At 39.8% G+C, this 18,267-nt stretch overlaps 2 protein-coding genes across 15 annotated transcripts; both read left to right on the top strand.

Moving 5' to 3' along the window:
* rfx1a (regulatory factor X, 1a (influences HLA class II expression)) lies at nt 1-9,447 on the top strand. Of its 14 annotated transcripts, none has more exons than XM_077734999.1 (18): nt 1-156; nt 1,788-2,157; nt 2,279-2,388; nt 2,455-2,550; nt 3,154-3,248; nt 3,345-3,735; nt 4,676-4,857; nt 5,206-5,325; nt 5,448-5,581; nt 5,699-5,817; nt 5,936-6,042; nt 6,200-6,351; nt 6,526-6,623; nt 6,717-6,866; nt 6,962-7,170; nt 7,270-7,423; nt 7,487-7,532; nt 7,613-9,447. In XM_077734999.1, exons 2-18 carry the CDS (start codon nt 1,809-1,811, stop codon nt 7,771-7,773), a joined length of 2,673 nt encoding a protein of 890 aa, XP_077591125.1. In that variant the 5' UTR covers nt 1-156; nt 1,788-1,808; the 3' UTR covers nt 7,774-9,447. The 14 variants fall into 14 exon arrangements, with proteins under 14 accessions (XP_077591125.1, XP_077591119.1, XP_077591115.1 ...); XM_077734993.1 differs by having other exon boundaries at nt 4,646-4,857; XM_077734989.1 differs by having other exon boundaries at nt 3,345-3,786.
* Nucleotides 9,448-9,847: 400 nt separating this feature from the next.
* atad5a (ATPase family AAA domain containing 5a) lies at nt 9,848-18,170 on the top strand. Its single transcript, XM_077735315.1, has 21 exons — nt 9,848-10,154; nt 10,540-10,604; nt 10,680-12,298; nt 12,387-12,453; nt 12,537-12,695; nt 12,763-12,871; nt 12,963-13,214; nt 13,307-13,455; nt 13,579-13,720; nt 13,914-14,183; nt 14,268-14,364; nt 14,430-14,512; nt 14,587-14,723; nt 14,802-14,973; nt 15,053-15,220; nt 15,307-15,525; nt 15,596-15,660; nt 15,732-16,013; nt 16,093-16,934; nt 17,016-17,174; nt 17,284-18,170. Exons 2-21 carry the CDS (start codon nt 10,554-10,556, stop codon nt 17,360-17,362), a joined length of 5,121 nt encoding a protein of 1,706 aa, XP_077591441.1. The 5' UTR covers nt 9,848-10,154; nt 10,540-10,553; the 3' UTR covers nt 17,363-18,170.
* Nucleotides 18,171-18,267: the final 97 nt, after the last annotated feature.

Below are 18,267 nucleotides of genomic sequence, written 5' to 3'. Positions count from 1 at the left end.
GTAGCAACAGTTGCCCTGGTGAGGACGAAGCGCCATAGCCACGGTAGCCCTGGCGACAAGAACCCGGCAACGAGAATCAACAACAACAACGACTGAATCGGCCATAAATTTTAAAGAAGATCTTTTAACCCCAGGAACACACACGTGGAATCACAGGTGAAGCCCGTTGCATCCACGGAATATTTTACGTCCATTACAGGATGAAACCAAGGGGGCTTTTTTAACCCTTGTTTCTCTCGGGCAGCTGGAATCAAATATTACTCTGCAAACTAGCTGTGTTGCCGATAATGTGTGTTGTAGCTTTCCGGTACGTGGGTATTTGTACCCACTCGTGTCTGGGTTGTCAGTCTGCCTGCCTTGACGACGCAGCCAGGATGCTGCGGGCCGTTGTTATGGCGATGTCAAAAGCGAAAGGTAACAGTTACAAAATGGCGGTTGTTGAAGCGCTCGGGAGCACAATTTGGACATATTTGCCGTCAATGGAGCCTCGCCATATTGCGATGATGTATTTTTCAATATCACAGCATTCGTTGGAGTTCCCAGTTGATCGTGATGTGCGTTACTGGTTTATTCGCCCATTTGGCGGAACGTGGATTCAACAGCGTCTCCCAACAAAAGTCCATCGGCACGGAGGGTTCAGTAAACAAAGAGGTGTCGATTTACAGTGGCTAATATTCGAAAAACTGATGAGAATGATTGCGATAATGTTTAAAAATCACACGATCGTGATACAGTCTGTACTAAAAGTGTAATAGTCAAGAGAGAACCAGCGAGGGCATGTGGCGGACATTGACGACTCAAGAGGCGTGGCAATAGAAAGCGTCTGCGTGGGAGTCATGCATGCTTAAGTATGATCTTCTATCATGGATATGTATAATAGGATGACCATATTTCTATAAAATCCTGAACGGATGGGGCCATTCTATATATTTTTTGTCTTATAATTGTGTCATTCAATTATAGTTGGCCTATTTTGGAGTTCCAGACCCACTTTTGGGCCTAATCACTATATGTTATAAACCTAAGAAACATATTTTACATTTCAAAAATATCTCATAGACATTTAAACTGAAATAATGATTTCTTCTGAACCGTTTATCTTCACCAGGGTTATAGGGGGTGCTGAGTAAAAGTAAAGTAAAAGTGAAATTTCATTTTTACATTAAAATGAATGATTAAATCATGAATAATTAATATCCTGCAGCACACCTGAGTCATTTTTCATCATCATGCACATCAAACACACATACATTTTACAGTATTAGACACTCCATAAAAACTAATGACCCTGTGTAACACATTTGGAATTTATTTTACATTTACCAAAATATATTAATGGAAGTCAATTTTATTTGGTCCTTCATTGACCGATCATAATACTTTTCTTAAGAGTGTAGTATACTTTGTTTTAATGCCCCCTTTTCCGTTGCTACCACGGTTAAGAGGCAGTGTTATCACATTACAGGTAATAAGACACCAATGCCCTACCTCACTGCTGGCTTCCATATTAGCTCTATCATTAATGGCAAGCAGTATTTCACAGTGATAATTTCATCAAGGCAACAAAATGGGAATATACAGCAACAGCCTCCTTTCATTTTGAATATCTTATTTCAAGAGGGTTGATGTAGAAAGGTAAACAGAGACCTCTCATTCATTGTCCATACCGCTTAGCCTTACTAAAGCCTAACATATACCATCTTAATAACCAAATTGTTGAAGAAAAGAGTCATATCTTACAACCTTTAGTCGTAAAATGACTAGATTTACTTGTTTCTTGCTTTCAGGGGGATTACCCAGCCAGCGCCATGGCCACCTCAGGCTATGTTGGCGAGATCCAGCCATCAACACCATCAACTGTTGTCATATCTGGACAGCCTGATGCCAGCACCACTCCTTCAACTACATCTCAGTTCTTGTCCGAGATTCAAACCACCGTGGTCACCCCTACAGTTGTCACCCCTACTGCTCAAAGTGTACCCACAGAACAATCCACTTCAATCAGCAGCCAAAAGCCAATTGCTGGCAGTCAAACCCAGTCAGCAGCTCAAAATCAGCCCACACAGACACATTATGTGACAGCAGAAATCCAAGGCTCCCCCACACAGTCTGGAAATGGCCAAAGTGCTCCTCAGTACATCGTTGTTACCGTTACAGGTAATGTAGCATGCCTTTTTAGCACCGGGTGTTGGAAAAGCTGCTTTAAAAGCTTGTGATAATTACAATTGCATGTGAACCCCTTCTTGTTGCCAACTTTTATGAGTTCTTTGTCTAGCAGAGGGTTCCCTTCACTCAAGTGATAGTGTCTCAGACTCCAGTTCCCCTCCAGCTGTTGTGCAGACGGGGGTACCCACACAAGTTGTTCAACAAGTCCAAACAGCCCAACAGGTAAACAGTCTATCTTTGTGTCTGTCTGTTTTTAACCTAAAACTCATCCTATCTTTGTTTACACAGAGGTCTGTGGTCCAGACCACCTCTCAAATAGCCAAGACTGAGCCTAGTGCACAGCTCAGTGTTGCCAGTCTACAACCAGTTCATATAAGCCCAGAGGTAAGGTTATCAAACTGGAAATACCTCTGTATATACAATTCAAAATGATCAGTTGCGACCATGAGTGACTAGATTGTATTGTCACTTTCAACACATGATCCGTGTGGTGGGATTTAGCTCCATTTCGGCAGTGGAGAGACAGCTTTAGTCAGCACAGAATCTATGGAAGAAAGACATCATCCAGTTTAGGACAGCATTTAGATCCCTTTGGACATCTTTCACTATAAGCGGCTGTTCTACCAGTTCTCTATGCATGTAGAGAACGACTCACCAGCTGCCTGCTGCTACCAAGTAGGTCAGGGACACAAGGGAGCTAACATATGTGAAGTTAACCGGTAGTCAGAATGAAGTTTGGGTCATTAAATAAGAAAAAAAATCGCAATTGTTGAAAAAGTTTGAAAACTACTGTCAGTGGGAACAATTTGCATAACAATACCTTAACTTAAAAGCCTATTTTTTGCTCATTCCAACATGCAGCATTTGCATCTCAGGTTTTTGCTCTTAAATTGAAACAAAAAAATAACTCACTCTTATGTCAAAGCATCAAATGTACTATATAACATCTTTTGAACTATCAGTATAATTTTTTATGTTTTTTTACAGCAACAACAGCTCACACCAGTACAGGTTCAACATGTGTATACAAATCAAGTGCAGTATGTGGAAGGAGGCGATAACAACTACACCACAAGCACTATGTTAGTAATTTCTTATCTCTCATTGGTAAACAAACTCTGTACTTTGAATACATGGCGTTTTCAATGGGCTAACCTTTCTTTTAATCTCCTATCCAGTCGTTCCAGCACTTTCCCTTACAGTGACACAGCCTTGTATACCCAGTCCAACACTGGCCAGTACTATGAAGGTCAACCGACCTCAGACACACAGGCCTCTACCCCTGGCACACCTCTTACCGTCTCTGTGACCACCGGGACAACAGGCGCCGTGTCCATGTTTGTGGCTCAGCCTAGCAGTGCAACAGGGGGAGGGGCCACAGTGGTATCCACAGGTGGTACCACAAATGGGTCAGGGGATGGAACAGGCTCTAATGGTGGTGGTGCTGGAAGTTATGTGATCCAGGGGGGTTACATGTTGGGCAGCAGCAGCAGTAGCAGCAGTAGCAGCGGCGGGTCGGCTGGAAACAGTCAGAGTTACTCGCATACAGCCCGCGCCTCCCCAGCCACTGTGAGTATAACAGAAGGCGAGGAGAGTAGCGTGCCGTCGGCAGACAAGAAGGTATGCAGAGGCTCCAAGCGAAGGAATTTCTTTTCATTCTGTTTTCACTCGCACAACCCTTTGGTGCCACACGTTGATGATGTCGACAAGTGGAAAGCACAATTAAAAATTGGGGAGATTAAAACCATAGCAGAATTTGAAGACAATCCAATCCTGTATGATTGGAACTATTTGAAGCTCTTAAAGCAGACTATATTTTTAACTGTGTTTTCCCCAGCTAAAGGAAAACTGAACCATGATTTCATTGCTTTCATACCATTGTTTTGCATGTACAAGGGGTGGCTTTTGATTTGCTTGAAATGCCCCAAAAACATCATAGAATTCCATATGATAATGGTTACCACCCAATGTTTTGGGAAACATTTCATTCGTATTTCAGGTCATTAATTCATTGCATACCAATGTTGTATGCCACGGCACGCACATAAAGGTATTTGTGTTTTCATTCAAGTGATCTGCAAATTATTTGTGTAGAAAATACATGTGCATGCAGTGTTTAGGAGAAAAGAAACATCTGTAACTCACAAAAGTTAGGGATATTAGACTTGTAGGAATTTAGGATTAACTCAAATTGATCAATACAGTTTGCTTATTTGGACCTTTTCTAATCTTTTCAGTGCACATGGCACACTGTCCAATGTTCCAGTACCTTTTTTTACAAAAGAGTCATGAATAACAAAAAATATATACATTTTGATATTTTTCTTGTTATTGTTCATGGAACATTGAACGTTTTTTTTAGAGAAGGTCAATGCAAGCTCAATTACATCTCAAAACCAAAAAGACCAACAAATGCAACCTTTTGTGAGCGGTGTTTATTGTGCTTTTTGATATGTCTTATCTTTTCTAATTGTACCAGTCTCTTGCTTTTCCTTTGCCTGCCGGTCAGGTACAGTGGTTGCTGGACAACTATGAGACTGCTGAAGGAGTCAGTCTGCCACGCTCAACCCTCTATTGCCATTACCTGCTACATTGCCAAGAGCAGAAGCTGGAGCCTGTTAATGCGGCTTCTTTTGGGAAACTCATTCGATCTGTTTTCATGGGATTGCGTACACGACGCCTTGGTACACGGTAAGATTGGTCTTAAGGCACATTTGACCCATTTCAACAAAATAATTTGCATTCAATGTATATGTAAATACCTTTAAAGTCTTGACTAAATTGTTGGCTATTGGAATGTGGTATTCAGCTGAAGGTGATACATTTGCTGCCATCTCTAGCTTTGAAATTTGTTCTGAGTGTGGGAGGGAGTGTGGGCTGAAATGTAAACACAGCTTGTCTGAGGATTTATGAGTTTTGACACCAGAGGAGAAATTCTGCTAGTTTGTTTATTTAGTTATTATAGGTTAAAAGCAAATAATAATTTTCTCTCCATTTCACAAAAGATTCCTTTGAAATAAATGTTTCTGTTTCTGACAGGGGCAATTCTAAATACCACTATTATGGCCTAAGAATCAAGGCAGGTTCTTCTCTTCTACGCCTGATGGAAGATCAGCAACATTTGGCTATGAGACAGCAGCCCTTTTCTCAAAAACAAAGGTTCATACTTCCCATCACTAAGAATCTTATAATAAAAACAATTCCAATGAGTTTTTATGCACTGTTTTGGTTCAGTCCACAAAATGATCTTTGTATTGTCTCAATTGTACGCAACCAAGCAGGTTGAAGCCTGTCCATAAAGTGGAGGGAATGACCAATGGGACAGCTTCGGGAGTAGGACAGCAACAACTTCAACAGCAGACTTCTGGACAGGTGGACATCAGCACTCAGGTTCAACAGTACCAGCAGTTCCTTGGTTAGTTATTTTTCTTTTGTGTAGACTTAAAGTGAAGGCACTTTACCACATAATTATGAATGGAGATGACCTACCTAAGACTATTTTTTAATGAGTTTAGTTGTGTTGTTTGACTAGATGCAACCAGAACACTGCCAGAGTTTCCAGATATTGACATCCAAGGGAAACCGCTACCCGAGGGTATTCAACTGGATCACATAAAGAGCTTTCAATTGCTCTACAGAGAACACTGTGAGGTAATGACATAGGAGGAATCTAGTTTGTTGGTTACAAAATATTTTGGGAATTTGAGTCAAACTAAATAAATTATATGCAAAGGTTTATTATACATAAAATATTATTTTTCTTTGTCAGGCCATACTAGATGTGATGGTCAATCTTCAATTTACTCTAGTGGAGACCTTGTGGAAAAGCTTCTGGAGGTTCAGTCAGAATCAGGCTGAAGATGCCACATTGGCTGTGTGAGTGTTTTACATTTCTCATGCTGTGAGGAAATTAGGTTTTATGAGGCTGACAGATAATTTTCATGCTAGGCAGCAATTTTGCAAAACTGTTGGGACACACTCCATCATAGGAGGTACCAGTAGATATATTAATGAAAGCTGTCTATGTCACCAGTCATGATGAATCTGAGAAGCGTCTCCCAAAGTCTTGCCTGGTGCTACTGTGCAAGTATGACCCAGTGCTGCGCTGGAGCCGTGACTGTGACAACAGTTTATATCAGGGCCTGGTGGAAATCCTTATCCCTGACGTTCTCAGGCCAATCCCCAGTAAGGCATCTATGAAATGTGATTGTGTGGTTGTAAAATCTGCAAATATGAAGCATAGTGTACTTCATTTATCACACACTGTGTAGAAATCTATGTTTCCACACTTTTTGCCACACACACACAGCCCACTTGACTGTGTTCTTCACAATCATTGCATTGTTGCAATTTCCTCAGGTGCCTTAACTCAAGCCATTCGGAATTTTGCCAAAAGCCTGGAAAGCTGGCTGACCAACGCAATGATGAATATCCCTGAGGAAATGGTTCGCATCAAGGTATGATGGCTAATTCTGCTATAATTAGCCTAAAATGAAAATGATCCATTTTGTTTACATAATTCCAATATTTTTTTTCCTTAATGTTTTCAGGTAACATCAGCCAGTGCATTTGCCCAGACACTGCGGCGCTACACCAGTCTCAACCATCTGGCACAAGCGGCTCGTGCAGTTCTCCAGAACACTGCCCAGATCAACCAAATGCTCTCTGACCTCAATCGTGTTGACTTTGCTAATGTTCAGGTTCATTTACTGTTATAATCCTAAAAACATTGACCTTACTAAGACCATGTCATATCATACTAATAAACTGCCCTTATCCTGTTTACCTTATGCAGGAGCAGGCTTCATGGGTGTGTCGCTGTGAAGACCGTGTTGTCCAAAGACTGGAGCAAGACTTTAAACTGACTCTCCAGCAACAAAATTCATTGGAGCAATGGGCTGCATGGCTGGATGGTGTGGTCTCCCAGGTTTTAAAACCCCATCAACACAGCCCTACCTTTCCTAAGGCTGCCAAGCTATTCCTGCTCAAGTGGTCCTTTTACAGGTGTGGAACATTATAAGCAATGTGTGATCATGATCATATTTAGTTCCATATTGCTTAACAAAAAGAAAACTGAGTGAATGTAGTGACTTTTTCCTTCAGCTCCATGGTGATTCGGGACCTGACCCTACGCAGTGCTGCCAGTTTCGGCTCCTTTCACTTGATCCGCCTTCTCTATGACGAATATATGTACTACCTGATCGAGCACAGAGTAGCCCAGGCTAAAGGAGAGACCCCCATTGCCGTGATGGGAGAGGTAACAACACAAACTCAACAATTACCGTCAAACAGTACTTACATTCCTCAATTTTGTGATTAGTTTGCCAGTTTAGGACGAGGACTAAATATGCTGGATGGTGACAAAGGTAATAGCGCTCTCAAATATTATCACTCCAGCTACATCTCATCTATTTTCTAAGGAATTTTGCAATCATTTCTCATCTAGAAGAAGAAGAGGAGGAAGAGGAGGAAAGTGATGACGAAGGTCAGGAGCTGTCTTTGCCGTCAGACACTGTGGTGTTAGGAGACGAGTCCCTGGAGCCTCCTGCTAAACTGGCTAGAACAGACCAGAGAGTCCTCTTCACTACAGGACCAACTGACCACTAACAAGTATTCCACAATTCGAAGGAAAGAACTGATCATTAAAAAAAAGACACTTGTTATTATAGCAGCTATTGTTTATGTGCACAGTTTGGCTGCATCTATCATGCTTACTGTGTCTGTCTCTCCCACTGGTTAATGCACATAGACACTTGATTCAATCAGTAGATTGGAGGTACCAGATTCCTTCACCCCTGATACAAGAAGATGCAATGGGAATTTTTCATCCTCACCTGTGTAGATCTGTAAGAAGGAATTTTGCCTGGTTTCTGCATTAGCGTGTAGAGACTGGCTGTCTCCCGTCTATGAAAGTAATGACTCAATTCTCCCCTCTAAATGTCACTGCTTGATTGAGAAATCATCGAACCCACTGTGCTGTGTGTGTGTGTGTGAGGAAAACCAACGATGCGTATAACTGGACCTTGAGATAATGATTTTTGCCATTGTTTTTTTTTTATTTGGGGGATTGTTAGGATTGAATTTATTGTCTGCTATGTACTCTAAAGGCTGTTTGAAAATGGAGCTCACATTTATGAAGGTCTGACTGACTGGTTCTTGCAGGTGATTCTTAAAGATATTTTATTTTAGGGAAACCTGTTGAATTTTTCTGCTTGCTAAGTTGTTGTCTTGGAGTGCCTGTCACAGCGGCTAAATACACATTCAGATAAAACCACAGCTGTGGATTAAGGACTCCTGTGTGATGCTGCAAAAAAATTCAGTGTGTCACAAATTTATGTTTTAAGTGCTTCATCCCTAATTCTTGTTCACTCATCATTTTCCTTTGTTTAACACTTTTGAAAACCAACTATTTCATGATCATGTTCTGTCCGTGCCAAGCCTGTTTTGTTTTATTCTTGTCTTAAATTATGTTTTTGTGCCTCAGAAAGTTCAGTTGATATATGCCACTGTTTCATTTTCCACTACTTTTCAGTTTTACTGTCACAAAGTTAACCTGTTGTGCAGTGTGCAGTGCTGTGAAATCATATTTAGACCACCCTCATGTGAATTATTGTTTTTTTTTGGGTGATTTTATGTTCTGTTTTGTTATGTTCTCTTATTGTATGTCTTAAAAGTTATCGACACATGGGCTAAGATCTACTGTCTCATACCTTAAATCAAGTCTGACACAATTTTCTTCAAATCTTTTTCATCTTTGAAGTCTTGTGTGTGTTAAATTGTGAGGTTCAGCTGTCACATTTTATACATCCTTGCAGTTATGACGTGTGTGGTGATGATTCGTTTATTCTGTCCTTCCCTATAGCAATGCATTTTCCTGCCAATGGCTTTATTTTGCTTAATATACTGATCTTTGTGAACACTGTCACGGTTGGTTAATATAAAAATTCTAACGTTGGAATTAACTTTTTAGTCATCAACATGTGGGCCTTCTCGTTTTCATCACTTCATTATTTCTAGGGAGTCCAAATCTATACCAAGACTAATTTACATATCATAGCAGAAGTCAGCTGATACAAAAATATCTCATTGTTTAGTAACGTTTAGTCTTTTTAAAGTGCATTGATTCTCATGAACAATACAAAGTTAGTAAACTAAACATGTTTAGTGGCAGTGTTTCATTGATTTGGTCTACTGTAAGTATTATTGTGCCTTTGGAGATGGTAGAATGCAACCCAGATGTTTAATTTTAAATATATAAATTAAAGACTTTTTAAAATGTAATTTTTTCATTTATTTTATATGAAGTTCACTTTGTGAACTTAACCAGGATTTATTTAGTAGTCTTGCAGATATGGATGTCCTTGTCTGAATCATCATGCCTTAACAGACTTGGGAAATATTTCTGTGGCAAATATATGAAATATTCTGTCTGGTGTGCCAGGTTAACAATTCGCAATAAGTAATTATACAGAACAAGAAATATAGATATTTTTTTACAAGATACAGTGAGACAGTGATTTTCTATGTGACCTTTGTGAACCTGTTCCTTTACTGCCAGTGGGTGTCGCTGTTATTTTCTCAATGAACTCAAAGCCGGACGACGGTCGCGATGACGAAATGGTGTTCTCTCTTCTGATTGGAGGATATGGTCTACGCGTAGGGTCATGTATATTTGGCGCTACCTTCTACTACTCTGGCGCGTTTTTGGAATGATGGTCTGACAATTATGTTTTTCTTACTTGCAACTTGGACGATCTTGGAAAAAATCAAATAGCATTCATGCCTCGTTTGTAAACAAGCAGGATCTGTTTACATGTTGAGCAGCAAAGTTGTAGGTATTTGAATCCAGCATTTGCTAGCTGGTTGTTTTCCTTAGCACATTTGAGTTAATGCAAGCAAACAAATGTCTATCTCTGGCTGTGGACGTCAAGACAGTACCGTAACCTGGAAACGCGGTCGAAATAAAGTCTGAATTATTATCGTTTTCGGTAAGTGCCAAGCCAATACCAGTTGCAATAGTTATCCAACAAAGCTACATGTTTACAGTATGTAATTTCTTCTATTCTTTATGTAGCTTTGTGACTTCCACCTGCCTCTAATTTGTTAATATTTATGGTGATCACGACTGCTAAGCGTTGCATTTCATAATATATTAATGTTATTTTTCCTTTTTAAATTTGTTTTTGTTAGCGATGTTATTTTTCCCTTTTTAATTTGTTTTAGTTAGCCCATTCTGTTTGACAGCGTACCCCAGCCAATTATGGTTAAAATTGATTACTCCTACACCTGCATAATCATGTAATTTTCGTAAAACCGTGTAATAGTCAAACGAGTTTTGTTGTCATCTTGTTATACGTGTTATTTTTGCCCCAGGTCCTCGAAATAGTATGGCTGGTGTTGTGGCAATGGCATCTATTATAGAAGACTTTGACACACAGGTATATTTACATTTATATCAAATCATTTTATCATCAAGTATTTGAATAACCTCCTTAATTATTTTATGTTTACAGCCTTGCAAGAAAACTAGCAAAGATGCTAGCAGTACTGTTGTCAAAACAATCACCAGCTATTTCTCTCCTATTGCTAAAGTTGTGGAGAAACCGTTCTCCCCTCCTCGCTCTAATAACATAACAGACTATTTTATCCGGCGACCTTTGACCTCCAAAGTGACGACCAGCCTGTCAGAACACCCTAAAGAGATTGGTGAGAATTTAGCAGAAAAAGACACGAACCAAGATGTAGCAGTGACGAAACCAATTCCCAAACGGAAGATAAGAGCAACTAAATCTGCTAAGAAACATGTAGATCTGAAGATTGATAACTCATCTGGTGAAGAAAGCTGCTTTGTCATCAAAGGAGATGATGAAAATACAAACTTGGTGGAAGATTCTCAAAATGTTAGTACTGTTTTTGGCAGTGATTCCGCTGTTCTGCTAGCCCAAATTTGCACAGATGCTTTTGTTTCTAATCAATCAATAGAGGGTAAAAATAATCAGCTCGTTGAACAAACTCAAAAAGATGAATGTGACAAAGATGGCTTTAAATATAGAAATGATTCTTCATCTGAAAGTTCATCTGCAGTTGCACCTATAACGGACAAGGTAAAATCAATCAAAACAAAAATTGTACGTAATTCCCGAGTGAAAAAACAAAAAGAGAAAAAACAACCTGAATCTGAGCAAAAATGTCCAGAAAATGTCTGCACAGATGTCAACAATGTAAATGAAGGCTCTGAGTTAAAGAGCAGCCCAGTCAGGGTTTCTTTTGAGGAGTTTTTGCGCAGTCAGAGTTCGGAAGAAAAGACTATTGATGTGCAGTGTGGAGGTACTAAAATAGCACACAACGCTAACAATATGGAGACTACATCTAATGAAAATGTTGCATCTACAGAGCTCTCTGTTCAAATTTCCCCTCGAACCATCACCATTCAGGCTCAAATGCACACCATCTCACCAGAAGAGCAAACAAGAAAACTTGAGTGTAGGGGATCTTCACTAAATAACAGGAGAAAGTGTGCAAGAAGTGCAGCAAAAGAAGAACCACATTCTCACACTGATACTGTAATAACTAGGTGGAAGTCCAATGTGGTCCTGGAAGAAAAGGATCTTGACTTGGCTGTACTTGAGAGTGAACCCATGCCCAAGTGTCCTGATATCGAGAGGAGACAATTCATGGCTGCCTTTAAACAACCACAACCTGGCCTGGATGGATCCAAGGAAAAATTGGGTAAAAATCAGTTGAAGAATAGGCCATCTGTGCAGAATGATGTGGAGGAAAATGACATCCAGGAAAACAAAATTGCAAGAAAAACAAAATCACAAAGAAAGTGCAAAAAAGCAGTGACTCGAGCCTCAGTGGAAAGTTTATCTATAAAATCTGATGAGCAGCCAGATGCTTCCTTACATCCCGCAAAGACAGTTTTGAGAAGGTCCCGAAGAGAGGCTGTCTTGACGCAAGGCCCTCAAACAACAGAAAAAACACCTATCAGCAACAGACGAAAGCAAAATAGCGATAAGAATTCTGTAAAACGATCTGTTAAATTATCACACCATAAAATACGCAAATCTAAGTATGGCGTGTACGAAGCTAAGATGGTCAGTCCACCTGATTCCAAGGAGAGCTCAATCAGGTAATAATGCATGATTACTGTTGAGAGTTTGTATTGATTAAAATTATACCAAAAAAAATCACAATACCATTGTATTGTGTTCCATTAGGATCAAATTGAGACGAGTTCATCAAACTGTATCCGAGGGTAGCAAAAAGTCGTTTTCGCCTTTGAAAGTAAGTAAAGTCCAGGATTATAATGTTTTTTATAGACTGAAATGGTGCTCAAAACTTGTCTTCATTCTCTTATTTGTTCCAAGGCATCAGATAACTCCAAAAAACAAATAAAGGCAAAAAAGCTGGTGAAGAAAGCTAAAGCCATTCAAAAGGTTAAAAGAGATGCAGTTGATAACAAGAGCACATTAAGGCGATCATCAAGGACCGAGGCTATCATCTTGAAGACCTATTGTGAAGATGAGGTAGGATTTATTATTTATATAATTATAAAAAAAACTTGAATCTTGATGTCATTCTATTTTCCGCCAGCAGGTTGACCTGAGTGCTTCTCCTCAGATGAAACAAAAAAAAAGTAAGACTAAGAAGCCTCTCCGCAATCTAAATGATGTGCTGGGCAAAGTGGCCATACCTCCCCCAGGTAGCCTTTCCTACTATATTATCTTAGAATAGCCCATAATCTTGGTATAAACTGTGAGTCATTGAATGGTTCTGCATTATATTTCTAAAAGAATCCAAAGGTATCCATGAGAAGAAGGCCAGTAAAGCAACTACTGTGATTTCTATCTTCGATGAGAGCAGCCAACCGAGCTCTGAAAACTCCCAAGATGATGTGCAGTTCAGGGCTCGTAGAGAGTTTCTGAGGAGTGGCCTACCTGAATCATTCAAGAAACAAATAGCCAAGGCTGCTGCTACAAAAGAGACCTACACCCTTTCCTGTTCCTCTTTCCAACCTGTTGTTCACGTGATGCAAATTCCCAATGGTAGACAACAGCTTAATCTTTGTCCATATTACTCTGGAGCCTCAATTTTTATGAATGTTTAATGAATTGATTTGTGCTAACTACATTTACAGATTGTCCTCTATGGAGTCTACCCTGGCCCCAGTCTCCTCAACTTAACTGCCTCAAAGAGCTTAGCATTCAATTGCCTGATCCACTATTACATGGAAATAGTCCACTGTGCCTAAAGACAAAACCGGAACGTGGAATTTTTCGTGAACGAGTAAGTTAAGCATTAGAAATGTTCAGTTTGGGGCTCACTTGCTGACTGTCCTAAATTGGAACCATTTCTATGCCTGTTATGGCTATTCAACTCCTTTTTGTTTTAAATGATGCTTTTTTGTAGCATTCTGGTTGGAGTCTTCAAATGTCTGAAGATGTTCGTCAGCTTCTGGTGGAGGAAATACGCACTTCGAACCCTCTCTTCCTCAGTGAGACGTTCATGTCCCGCTTTATGGCCAGATGTGCTGATCGCAAGCAACACTCAGGTATGTCGGAAAAGTGACCAAGTGTCCACATTGGATGACTTAACATTTGTGACCAATGGGTCTATGGGGTTATTTTTAAAATAACCACAAATCATCTCTCTAAATCTAAAATTACTATTTAATTACTATAAAATATACATTTATTATTACTATTACCAAAAAATAACAATTACTACTAATGTTACTATTATAGAGCCTAGCAAGTCTCCTGAGCAAGTGGGAGGAAAGAGGAAGAGAATAGAGGATAAGGTTGCAAAAGTAGCTAAGAAACAGCGAGCTGCCCAACACAAAGGAAATACTTTCAACCTTGAGCCAGAAACGTCAAGCAGGACACGCCGCATGAGACAAACCCAGAGATCTACATTGGAGAAGGCTGAAGACAAGTCTTTACATGCAACAGAAGATGATGATGATGATGTTATTGTGGTGCTTGATGATTTGTGTGAGGACACTGAGAAAAAAGGTGAGGTAGCTTTTTTGTGTGGGAAGGGATGTATACTTATAGATATTTGAAAGAAAAATAAAATAAATTTGGTGTTTTTCACAGTTGAAGCAAAGGAGGATCTGTTGTGGACAGAAAAATATCAACCTCAGCTTTCTAGTGACATCATTGGCAACACGGCATCAGTGCGGAGGCTACATAGGTTTGTATTAAAATGCTTTACTTTTGATGTTGAAATCAACAATAATTTCTTGCCTTTTTGTGAAGTTGGCTTAAGGAATGGAAACTCCGTGCAGATAGGGAAGAGAGAAGTAAGCAGAGCGTTAAAAAACAAGAAGCAGGCAGCAACGGTACGTTCTTTTTAAATGCTTTTTCCCTCTCTTTCTCAAATATGAAATTAATACTATTTTTGTAATTGTTGCAGATTCTGATTGGGACTGTAGAGATGAGGAGTCCCTCCCTTCAGACGATTTTCTGTGTAATACAGTCCTTATTACAGGACCGACAGGAATAGGAAAGACTTCCACAGTGTATGCTTGTGCTCAAGAATTGGGCTTTAAGGTACAGAAAGAAAATTTATCACTCAGTCCAATGGTGGGCTTTCAGTCACGTTTTTTTTGTCATTCCTGGTTTTCCAAGGTGTTTGAGGTGAACGCCTCATCCCAACGGAGTGGCCGACTGATTTTGTCTCAGCTAAAAGAGGCCACTCAGTCGCACCAAGTGGACAACAATGGAGTCAATGCCAATAAACCGACTTACTTTAACAGCTATGGCACGAGTAGCTGCTCTGGCAAGCATGGATCATCTCCACGTATGTAAAACATGGCTTTAAGAAGGTTTCACAGATACTGTTAAGTTAACCTAACTTGTTTAATTTATTTATCGTTCAGGGAAGCTGAACTCTCCACGTAAAGTTGTCTCATCTCCAAGGAAACCTCCCAATTCACCAAGAGCTGCTAAGCGAGCAGGTCTGGCTCCAACGTCTTTAGCCAACTTTTTTAAAGTAGGCCGACCTAGTAAGAAGGAACAACTGAGCACTAAGCAGGATGTTCAAAATGGTAATTAACATCCAACTTGTATTCTATTAATACTAAATAACTTTGTAGTATTTATTAGTATTATCATTTTCTTTCATTCTAAATAGCTTCAAAGAAAGAGGGGGACGCTATGAAAGAAAAAATCACAGTCAAATCACCCAAACCATCTGTGATGAAGGAGAAGAACGAGCAGAGTAAGAAGACGGCCACCTCGCTCATTTTATTTGAAGAAGTGGATGTTATTTTTGAAGAAGATTCTGGATTTCTTGCTGCTATCAAGACATTCATGAGTACAACCAAAAGACCTGTCATCCTTACTACCAGCGGTTAGTAGAAATGGAGAAAAGCTTTTGCTATTTTTGCCATTGTGCTTTATTTATATAAAATATTTTACAGATCCAGCATTTGGCACTATGTTTGATGGCAACTTTGACGAGATATATTTCCAAAGACCCTCTTTGGTGAGTGAGGGCCTCATTTAGGGTCCAATTAACACATTTAAGTCATGCCTAACAATCTCTGTGTGTCTCAGTTGGATGTGAGCAACTACCTACGCCTGTTGTGTCTGGCTGAGGACACCAGAACAGATCAGCATGATGTCAGCACGCTGCTTGAACTCAATAACTGTGACATCAGGCAGAGCTTGTTGCAGCTGCAATTCTGGATTCGCAGTGGAGGGGGTTGCCAGAGAGTAAAGCCTAATGGGGAAGCATCAGACACGGGTTCAATGTCTCCGTGTGAAAGCGGCTGTAGTGAAAGCCGGCTCGGTTTACTGAATATTGAACCTGAAAAAGACATTTGGGAGCTGCTTCGGGTAAATATTATTGTCATGCAATTAAATCAAAGTTTGTACAGTACATTTTGTCTGAATTTACTCCATTTTTCATCAACAGAGTCAAATGCATGAGATGGCATCCTGGGAGCTGCTTCTTGATAGCACTCGACAAAGAGTTCACTTACTCTACTCCAACATAGAGAGGCTCTTACCATTACCACGCATACAGTTAACCCCCACTTATAAACCAGAGGCCTCCTCTGTTAGCACTCATACTTGCCTAAAGTCAGACCCCCAGCCTTCCCATGCAAGGCAACTGCACTCTGAGTCGGCAGATAGCTCAGATGATGCCAGTCCTGTTAAAGTGTCCTACGGAATGAAGAAGAAAAAAAGGAGACGATGCCTGCTTAGCCAAGATGGGCAGCATTCCGACTCTGACTCAGAGGAGAGTTTTCTCTCTCTCAGCAAGCAGCAAGAACAACCTCAGTCCAAAAAAGAACCCAGTGAAATGTTAGTTCCACAAATGGAAAAGAGGAAATCACTGACTCCTGCTGAACGTCTTAAAAGCGTCCCTGTTTCTAAGTGTCTTGAATCAATAAGTGACTTTTTCAACGACATGTCTGACATAGACTCCTTACTTGCTCATCATGATAGTGATTTTGATAAAGGTCGGCTTCAAGACTTGGTCAGCACAACACTGAAGGACGGTATGACTGATGAATGCAGGGTTGAGTCGGATACGTTGAGTTATGTGATAGGCCAGCGTGTACTGGAGATCCAAAGCGCGGTAGAGGCGCTGAGCTTCAGTAAGTGTCGGCTCGCTGTAGCAGAGGCCTGGGATCGAGCTCAACAGCTTGAGAAGCAGCAGGCGGAAAATGCTGTAGAAGAACTCACCCTCCCTGTCCTGTCTTCTCATTATGAAAATTACAGCTTCACCCGAAGCAGCCTCCATCGACCCCAGTAAGTTCATCAAATATTCATCAAAGATAACCATTTTTTTGTGTGTGAGCGTACTCCTGAAGTATGATTTTTTTTTCCCAGGATGGTGCAGCAGAGAAAAGATGTGATGGATAGTGTGGTGGTCAGAGGACCATTTTGTACTCTTGGCAACAGATCAGCAGCTGCTGAGGACTACTTGCCAGCTCTGCGGACCATCTGCAGGTCAGAGCAGATGAAGGAACAAGGAAAAGTCAAGCGAAGGTAAGATGGAAGTACCAGAATGTGAAGAAGCATCTGGTTCTTCATAAGCTGATTATAAATAACTAAAACAGTTTAGCCCATGCTGTAAGGTCTTCTTTTCTTTCTTCAGGTTTCTGCACTACCTGGACTCCATCCACTTGGGTCTTCACAAGGACACACTCCAATACCTTTCCACAGACTTTCCATAATCTTCTAATAACACTACTTGTGAATCTATGGAGATTTATTTTCCAATTAAGGGTTATAAGTGAACACAGTGAAATTTAGGCACCTATTATATAATAAGTGTTGTTTTGAGGGGTTGCAAAAAGGTAACTACAGTTATTGGCGTACCTGGTGACACGTGGTAATAAATCACTTTTTATATTAGGTCATTCACTAAGGATATTGGGGCCAGTGAAATCTTAGAGGGAAAGACTACTTCACTGCCCACAAGAACAATGTTCTGGAATCACCTGGCTCACTTGTAGTGTTGCATGCACCAAACACAGCTTATGAATAATAGTACTAAAATAACCATGTTGGCTGCCATTGATGGTAATAAATGAGCAATCAATTTGAAGTGGGAGGGTGAGTCAGAGGCGAATAAACTCAATTTTATTTGCTATATAATAGAAGTCTAATCTACATGTGAAAAACTAATTTAAATTCAGTAAGGAGCCACATAATAGGACAGCATCATCAAGGGCATGGAAAGAGTTTTTTTTTTTTTTGTACATATGTATTTTGTACTCTGCGGTAATTATAATATTCTTTCATTTGAATTTGAAAATTGTTTTTAGTCATAGCAATTGATTCTTAGGCCAACGTCTTTGAAAACAATTGCATGTTTTTTTATTGTGAAAAATAGTAAGAAATCTGTAATCACTGTAAAAATTGCAACTAGCCATGTAATGTATAAAATGTTTTCTTTTTTTTGCTAGTTTTAAGCCACAGATTTCACTCAAATTTTTTAACAAATATTTTTTCCTACCTTAAATTTATACACTTGAAATTGTTTTGGACAAATAAAGTTTTAATCAAAGTTTTACAAACTATGCAACAGAAAGAATCTTTATATATATTATTTATAAGTATTCTTCATCAGAAGCTG

This window comes from Stigmatopora nigra, chromosome 15 (assembly GCF_051989575.1).
Source record: "Stigmatopora nigra isolate UIUO_SnigA chromosome 15, RoL_Snig_1.1, whole genome shotgun sequence".
Lineage (NCBI taxonomy): Eukaryota > Metazoa > Chordata > Actinopteri > Syngnathiformes > Syngnathidae > Stigmatopora > Stigmatopora nigra.
Note: the sequence above shows the minus strand (reverse complement) of the source record. Positions and strands in the feature narration are given on the sequence as shown.